Raw genomic sequence first — 8,468 nt, 5'->3', positions numbered from 1 at the left:
CCCGCGGTAGCCATGGCAACGCCTTGCCCCCCGGCCTTCCCCCCCGCCTCCCCAAGCACCCCGAAACGACACGAATCGACCCAAAACGGGGCGGCGGGGAGAGGCCGGGAGGCTGCCAGAGAGGCGGGCGGGAGGCGGGCGCGCCTACTCGGGGCATTGCGGTAGCGGCGCGGCGGGGCTCGGCCGCTGCCCCGGCCATGGAGCGCGGGGCCCGGCGGCTGGCAGCGGGTGAGCCCGCGGGAGGGGCCCGGCGGGGGCTGGCGGCGGGCATGCGGGGCGCCCCCCGCCCGGTCACCCGCTCTGCGCTTTCTTGCAGCGTGGAGGAGCCTGTGGGAGCGCGGCCGCAGGGACGGCGGCGGCCCCAAGGACGGCGGCGGCCCCAGGGATGGCGGCGGCGGCCCGGGGCGCCCAGCCCGGCCCCCCCTGCGCGCTGCGCACAGCGAGGCGGCGGCGGGCCCCGCAGCGCCCAGGTAGGGCCGCATGGCTACGTGGGCCCGGCAACTCCACCGCCGGTGCCGGGCCCTGCTGCCCGCCGGGCCTCCGCACCGGGGGCCCGACGGAAGGAACCGCCGGCGGCAGCGCGGAGCAGCCGCCTCTCCGCGGGCGGGAGGGTCGCCCCGTGAGACAGAGCTGCCCGGGGGCTCGGGCAGTAGAGGTTTACCGAACACTGAATGTAGCTCTCCGGGAGCCTGGTCTAACGGGACAGAGCCGTGTCCTTGGGAAGGCCGTGTCGGGCACACCGAGGCCGACACTTAATGAGCTCGGTAATTGCTACTTGCGGGCTGCAGAGATCTAGCAGCCCTCTCTTGGCTTTTCCAGAGTCCCACGTCTCCTCTGGACCGCTCGTAATCTTCCCAATTAGTGCATGTTGGTGCAGGACAGGCTGTTCCTTGAGACGATAATGACTGTTTTCAGCCCCATCTGTACGTAGTGCTGACCTGTGATTCCTTTAGGCATTTGCTATTTCCACGTGGAGCTCGCACACAGAGCCCTTGGAGGATGTAGAGAAATGACCATGTCCGTGCCAGCCTGGGCTGCATTGTCCCAGGGTGACCACATCACCCTACAAACTTCTTGAAACTGAGGACATAGAAGAGTCTTCCATATCCCAAAAGCAGTGTAAATGGACTGTGAGACTTGTGAGTCCCAGTGCTACCGCTCCCACAGCCCTGTGTCCAACCCTGTCCCAAAAAAAACCTCTCACTTGTACCCCTATGACATGGTATTTTTAGATCTGCATAAGAAAGCACAATGGAAAGTATCTGCTGCTGGGGTACAGATTAGACAAGCAGTTAAGCTTCCTTCTTGTTAACAAACTAGCACGCGGTCCTACCCAGGGAAGAACTTTCTGTGAAATTCTTGTGATGCATTTCTCCCTGAGCAGTTTTCAGCTGAAGTTGCTGTCATTACGCTACCTGTTGTGCTTTGTCTCTGTTCCGAGCAGGATCCAAGGGACCAGGCCCTTCTCTCTGTCTGCTGCTGCCAGGGCCATTTTAGGAATGGGCAGGTGGGGAGATGACGGTGGGAAGCAGAAGCTTACCCTGCGGGATGTGGCAGAGCTAATTCAGAAGAAGGAGTGTCGCCGAGTGGTGGTGATGGCTGGCGCTGGGATTAGCACCCCCAGCGGCATCCCAGATTTCAGGTAACACCTCCATCATTTCATTTGTCCTTTTTCAGCGCTGCAAGGGACAGGATCTTCAGTTTAGATAATGCTGGAGCCTACTACTCCTCTCACCCCTCCATCTCCTTCTCCAGCCAAAGGCAGGCTGGCATCACCAGTCAGACTTTGCACCATTCCTTGGCCCACATCTTCAGGACAGTTAAGTCATGCCTGTTACTTGATTCCGTGGCTGCACTCGCTCCGCCACCTTGGCCACCAGAGCAGCCTATGTGGCCGTGGCACAGGCTTGAGACACTCCAGCTAAAAGGGAGCGTGGTCTTCACAGCGTACCAGCGTGGCCCTTCCCTCCCTCTGGCTGCAGGCACACCTCTGCAGCTGGGAGAACGTGGGCTGGCAGTGGAACAGGGATGTGAGTCACGTTCTCCTCCTGTGCAGACGTAGTTTCAGCTGCTCTCTCAACAGGCAATGGACAGTACAAAGCAGCCAGAGAGAACCCAAGGACCTGGCTGGCTGCTCTGTCTCATCTTGGCCTGGCTCTGTGGTGGGTGGCATCTTGTCCTGCATTCTGACTACCAGCCCTGCTCTCCTCTCCTTGCAGGTCCCCAGGGAGCGGCCTCTACAGTAACCTTGAGCAGTACAACATCCCCTACCCAGAAGCCATCTTTGAACTGATGTATTTCTTTGTCAACCCTAAGCCCTTTTTCACTTTGGCCAAGGAGCTCTACCCTGGCAACTACAGACCCAACTACACCCACTATTTCCTAAGACTCCTGCATGACAAAGGGCTCCTCCTGCGCCTCTACACCCAGAATATTGACGGGCTGGAGAGAGGTGAGTTTTCTCTTCCCCATCTCTCAGCAGCAGCGTGCCAGGAAGAGACAGAGGGTGAGAAGCAGAATGGGAGGCAGGACTGGGGGAGTGCCCAGTTCATGTGGAGTTTCTGGTTCAGTCCGCTCATGCTGAGCTGGTCCTCTCCTACACACTGTGTTCCAGTTGCTGGGATCCCTCCGGATAGACTGGTGGAAGCCCACGGCACATTTGCCACTGCCACTTGCACGGTCTGTCGAAGGAAGTTCCCAGGAGAGGACTTCAGGGTGAGCGGTCACAGTTGGGCACTGACACATAAATTAATAGAAGGAGGAGAACCTGTTGCAGGCCTGTTATTTTTCCCTCCGGGCCAAGAGGTTTTATTGGAGGGGACCAGACTTGGGGCTGAATGTTGCTGTGAGGATGTGTTGTGGTTCTGACCCTGCTTGTACAGGTATGCGCTGCCCTGTAACCAGTGGTGTTGGGTGCTCTTGCTTCAGGGGGACGTCATGGCAGACAGGGTCCCTCACTGTCCCGTCTGCACTGGAGTCATCAAGCCTGACATTGTGTTCTTTGGCGAGGAGCTCCCGCAGCGCTTCTTCCTGCATGTGACAGACTTCCCCATGGCAGACCTGCTTTTCATCATCGGAACATCCCTAGAGGTCTGGGACAAAGGGAAACCCTGGCTCACAAGGAGAAAAAGGCACATGGAAAACAGGGCCCAAGGGGACTCGGGAGGAGAGAGAGGGTTTAGAGGAGAAGGCAACAACCTGGTAAAATAGAGGTACAAGTTGAAGTAGCAGGGTAAGAGGTAGGGTGCACGTGCTCTGAGACCCCCTGAAAACCTTGTGTGGTCCTGGAGAGCAAGAGATGAGTTTCGTGGGTGCCTGAGGAAAGACCACCAGTGGCATCCACAGCCTGTTCAAAGCTGAGGTCGCTTAGCCCACAGTGGGAGAACCGTTAAACACAGTGGTTACAAGCTTAAGGTGCTGTGAATTCGTGCCCTCAGCGAGGTGACGGTTTCTCTCTGCTCCTTGGGTTGCCTTCCTTCAGGTGGAGCCCTTTGCCAGCCTAGCAGGAGCTGTTCGCAGCTCCGTTCCCCGAGTCCTGATCAACCGAGATCTCGTAGGACCCTTCGCCTGGCAGAAACGCTACAATGACGTAGCCCAGCTGGGGGACGTGGTCAGTGGGGTCGAGAAGCTGGTGGATCTGTTGGACTGGAACGAAGAGATGCAAACACTAATTCAGAAGGAAAAAGAAAAGGTGGGAAGGGGCTCAGAGCCCTGCCTCCCTCCCTCAGCCTCTTCATTCCTTGTGCTGGCGTTATTCCAGGGGGAGCAGGTTTGTTTGCTGGGGGTTAGACCTGCACAGCCATGCCTGCAGCCTGCATTCACAGAAAAGGACCACAGAAAGTGCAAAAAGGTTTAAAAAAAAAAAAAAAAAAACAAAATGAAACTTCAGTGCTGTTTCACAGCAAAAGTGCCACAGAGCAGTGCTGCGTTGATGAATGTTTCAGGGGTAGAGAAGGGGAGGATGCAGATCTTCCAACCTCAGATGAAATAGGAATATTGAAAAAGTCGGGCTCTGGGTTGAACGAGAGCACTTTAGGGCTTCTTCAAGCAACAACCCACTCAATTACTGAAAAGCTTCCTGTTGATTTTGTCTGGTTTTTCAGTTTGTTCCCAAATACACTGAAAAAGCCCTATAGACAAAGGTATAGTTTCCTGGAGCTGGAAGCCACCAACCAGAAAATCCCCTCTGTCACCTGTACCAAATATCCAGTACAATCTTGTAAGTCAGCAGAGGACCCGCTTTTGTACTTACACAAGACATGGGCATGCTCTTCTTCAGGCAGCACTTCCCCCAGATGTGTGCAAGGAGACTGGAAAAACTCCACTAAATTGTGCAGACACACAGTGGGATGCGCTCTCGGGTGCTGAAGCTGCTGTTCAGGCACTGGCTTTTACACTTTTTCCCTGGCTGAGTGCCTGAGCAATGGCACATTAACATGAGTAACTCCTGAACTAAACCAAAGAGCAGAGCCACACCTCACCTTAGTGGAGCTTTCCTCTTTCTGTATGTTCGCTTAGTGGACTTGGTTTCATTTCTAGTGATTTTTCTGGTCATCGTGAGAAATAAATCATAGCAGTAAAAAAAGGGAAGCTCTAATCATACTGTGTCTGAGACCGAACCAAAGTGCTCTGCAGTGGCCAGGCATGCAATGAACAGGAAACAGCAGGCAGGAGTGAGGGTACTTGTGTTTCACCTGAGAGCACTGAATTGTTAAAGGCATTTTCCTCCACTGGTCATTTATTTCCCTGTGCCATTCTTGCATCTGTAATCTTCCAGGATCTTCAGAAGTGAGAAATTGTAGGAGAACAAGTTTTTAATTACTTTGAATTTAGTGCTAATATTAGTTATTACATTAATATAGACGTCCTGGGAAGATTTTTCCACATTTGGCATTGCTTTTTAAACTTTTTTTTTAATTTAAGCAGAAGTTGTAACTTGTGGGCCAGGCCAGCTCTTCCGCTTGTGTAAATGGGCACAGCGGTAGGGTTCTGCCAGCTCACCATAGTAAGAAGCTGTGTTAAAAAAAACACAGAAGTTTTTTTAACAGATACGCTGTCTGTACATGAGTTCCTCGACTCAAGACAAAATCCAGCTTTAAAATTCCCATTTTAACATGCAGGTTGTTTTTCTTTCATCAGATCATGGGGTAGGAATGAATAGGAATGTTAGTCGTCTTGTCAGGTTTTTGATTTTCCACTACAAACCATTTTGCATTTGTATGAGATCAACCAGCCCTTGGTTTAATGCTCTGTGCTGCTCTAAATCACTGATGCAAATGTGGTAAAACACAAAATGCTTCTCGCTCTGGGTGCTAGGAAGCATTGCTGGCTGAGCTAACAGGGGCTGGAAGGTTTGAAACACCCTAGCGAACACTGTGTGGTCTTTCTATTTTTAGCTGGATGCAAAAGACAAATAGGACAGCTGGCTCCCTGCTGCTGGAGAGCGATGTTCACCTTGAAAAGGAGAGACTGTCATGCCCAGCACGGGCAGAGAAAAGAGACTGTGGCAGGGAGCGGTGGAAGAGGCCATCCAGCTCTGCAGCAGCAAATCCACACAGAACTGGCACACTGGGGAGGAGGGGATGCCCGTGGCTCAATCCAGCTGGGCTGGAAGCGGAGCAGAGAGGCCCTCGCCCATGACGGAAGGGAAGCTGAAGGGAGAGAAGCCCAAATGCCAAGCTGGAGACTGGCTCTGCACATGAAGGCTTTCCTGCCTGAGACTTCAGAACAGTTGATGTAGCCACTGCTCCCTCCTTGTCTTGCTTCATGTTGGCACCTGCTAGGGGAGGCTTGCCTCTTCCGTGGCCCTGGCTGTCGCTCCATCAGCGCACCATTTGATGATGTCCAGCCATGAGAACTTCACACCAGTAACTGGCTGGAAGCTCGTGGGCTTGTGCCAGCATGTCAGACGAGCTGTGCACGGGCAGCTTGCCATTTGGGTCTCACTCCTTCCAAGCCGTCCAACCTTGGAGACCCTCAGAGGGCCTGGCTTTCAGCGAGCAGGAGTTGAAAATGCCAGAAGGTCAGGCCTTGAGGCAAGGCAGTCTGGAGTGAGTGTTCCAGCTCCCCACATGTACCAACTCCCTTCACAGCTCCTCCTCAGATACTCTTCTCTTCGTCATGATCTTTCAGCTGCTGCAGACTTGTAGTGTTTATTCTTCAGATGGAAACTCTGCTAATCAGGGGACAAATGCTATCAGGGCTGGAGGGGAGCTTGTCCCCCATTCCTGTTCAGAAACACACCAGCTTGAGCTGCTGGAAGAGTTTTGAATCGGTGTAGTGTTAATTATTTAATAATAAAGAGTTTTAATTCTTTTGCTGATGTCACCTGTGGGTTTTTCTGTAAACTTTGCACCTTCCCTAGTATTCTAACACATTCTGTGCCACTCACCACCACTCCTTTCACCTGCTTTTTTATTATTTTATTTCTTTTTAACCTTACACAAGTACCTTTCCTCCCTGTAACTGCTGTCCCAGAGAGGGGCAGCATCAGTCAGAGCACTGCAGTGATGTCCTGCTCCTTCCCGAATGTGTCCTAGCAGATGTACTTTGCATATTACTGGCACAGCAGGGCCTCTTCCCTGCCATGGAGCATGATTTTCATCACCCCAGCACCTAAATGTGGCTGTAGAGATTGAAGTCACACTCAGGTGGCCCTGGCTGACCCATATGCTTATCACAGCAACTGTTCTAGAGGCAGCCCTGGCTCAGTACCAGCTCTAAACAAGCACAACAAAATGCAAAGCATTTTGTGCCACTGTTTTGTTATGGTTCCAAGCAAAGGGAATAAAAGCATTTGAGCACACAGCTGTGTCTTACCAACACAACACTGGAACACTGTTACTTCTATGCCTGAAAGCTCTTCACATGGCAAAGCTAGAGCCTCAAAACACCGTCTCTTATGGCTATCTGTTTATGTAATTAGAAGGTTTTGGACCTAATACTCATCCACTATAAATCAGACTAGCCCCAGGGATCCCACAGAATCCTGGTACAACACTGCTAATGCTACAGGAACAGAGCTCTGCACTTGGTGTCCTAGCTGCTTCCTTAGAATCACAGAATCATTGAGGTTGGAATAGACCCTTACGGTCCTTGAATCCAACCATTAACCCAGCACTGCCAAGTCCATCACTAAACCACATCCCTAAGCACCATATCTATGTGTCTTTTAAACACCTCCAGGGCTGGTGACTCCACCACCTCCCTGAGCAGCCTGTTCCAATGCTTGACAACCCTTTTGGTGAAGAAATGTTTTCTAATATCCAATCTAAACCTTCCCTGGCACAACCTGAGGCCATTTCCTCTTGTCCTGTCACTTGTTATCTGGTAGAAGAGATGAACCCCCACCTGCCTACACCCTCCTTTCAGGCAGTTGTAGAGAGCGATAAGGAGAGCCGCCTCCTCCTCCAGGCTGAACAGCCCCAGTTCTCTCAGCCACTCCATGTAAGACTTGTGTTCCAGCCCCTTCCCCAGCTCCGTTGCCCATCCCTGGACACACTCCAGCCCCTCTACGTCCTTCTTGCAGTGAGGGGCCCAAAACTGCACACAGGGTTTGAGGTGCAGCCTCACCACTGCCGATTACAGGGGGACAGTTGCTGCCCTGGTCCCACTGGCCACACTGTTTCAGATACAAGCCAGGATGCTGTTGGCCCCCTTGGCATACAGCCGGCTCATGCCCAGCCAGCTGTCAACCAGCCCCCCCAGGGCCTTTCCCACCAGGCAGCTTTCCAGCCGCTCTGCCCCAGTCCGCAGCGCTGCCTGGGGCTGGTGTGACCCACGTGCAGGACCCCGCACTGAGCCGTCTTGAACCTCGTACAACTGGCCTCAGCCCATCGGTCCAGCCTGTCCAGATCCCTCTGCAGAGCCTTCCTAGCCACAAGCAGATCAACTTCCCAACTTGGTGTTCTCTGCAAACTTACTGAGGGTGCACTCGATCCCCTCATCCAGATCATTGATACAGACATTAAACGGGACTGGCCCCAGCACTGAGCCCTCAGGAACACCACTCATGACCGGTTACCAACTGAAAGAAAGGTTGAACAAGAAAAAGAAAGGTTTAAGCAAGTCTAAATGCCTTGAAGATAGGTTTGAACAAGCTCGCATTCAGATGAGCAGACTTGTTTATCCAAACGCACAATTTAAATATAACTGCATGTTCCTCCTTGCAGCCAGACCAGCCCAGCAGCTGCATTTGAACACACAGCCGCAAGAAGAACGGTTGTTCTCTCACTTTGCAGAGCACCAGAAGCCTCGTGGCACGTCGCTTTGCAATGAAAACTGTGGCAGCATCTTGTTTTTAAAACATACCCTGTTCACAAACCCTCACTCCCAAAGCCCCCTGTGCCAAGTTCAGCCCTTGCACCAGGGCTTTTCAAAGCAGGGCCTGTCAGTTGCAAGTCAGGAGTTTAAGCACAACAGAGAAACAGAATACGATACCAGAAGCACTGCATTAAAGATACACACCC

General features: G+C 52.8%; 1 protein-coding gene across 7 annotated transcripts; it reads left to right on the top strand.

Moving 5' to 3' along the window:
- Positions 1-10: 10 nt before the first annotated feature.
- On the top strand, positions 11-6,315 carry SIRT3 (sirtuin 3). 7 transcript variants are annotated; one of them, XM_055722942.1, is made up of 8 exons: positions 28-228; positions 317-470; positions 1,445-1,642; positions 2,220-2,452; positions 2,615-2,715; positions 2,929-3,090; positions 3,482-3,691; positions 5,397-6,315. In XM_055722942.1, the coding sequence occupies exons 1-8, from the start codon at positions 198-200 to the stop codon at positions 5,415-5,417; spliced, it is 1,110 nt and encodes a 369-aa protein (XP_055578917.1). In that variant the 5' UTR covers positions 28-197; the 3' UTR covers positions 5,418-6,315. The 7 variants fall into 7 exon arrangements, with proteins under 7 accessions (XP_055578922.1, XP_055578917.1, XP_055578919.1 ...); XM_055722947.1 differs by lacking the exon at positions 317-470 and having other exon boundaries at positions 11-228; XM_055722944.1 differs by lacking the exon at positions 3,482-3,691.
- The last annotated feature ends 2,153 nt before the right edge of the window (positions 6,316-8,468 follow it).

The sequence above is a fragment of the Falco cherrug genome, chromosome 10 (genome assembly GCF_023634085.1).
Source record: "Falco cherrug isolate bFalChe1 chromosome 10, bFalChe1.pri, whole genome shotgun sequence".
Taxonomy (NCBI): domain Eukaryota; kingdom Metazoa; phylum Chordata; class Aves; order Falconiformes; family Falconidae; genus Falco; species Falco cherrug.
The sequence above is the reverse complement of the archived record's forward strand: the minus strand, read 5'-3'. Positions and strand labels throughout refer to the sequence as shown.

What these genes read in the sequence shown, in the direction of transcription:
- SIRT3 (XM_055722942.1), top strand. Translation starts at nt 198, where the DNA reads ATGGAGCGCGGGGCCCGGCGGCTGGCAGCGG. An exon ending in AGCGGCATCCCAGATTTCAG is followed by an intron (nt 1,643 to 2,219) that starts GTAACACCTCCA and finishes CTCTCCTTGCAG; the next exon opens with GTCCCCAGGGAGCGGCCTCT. An exon ending in TATTGACGGGCTGGAGAGAG is followed by an intron (nt 2,453 to 2,614) that starts GTGAGTTTTCTC and finishes ACTGTGTTCCAG; the next exon opens with TTGCTGGGATCCCTCCGGAT.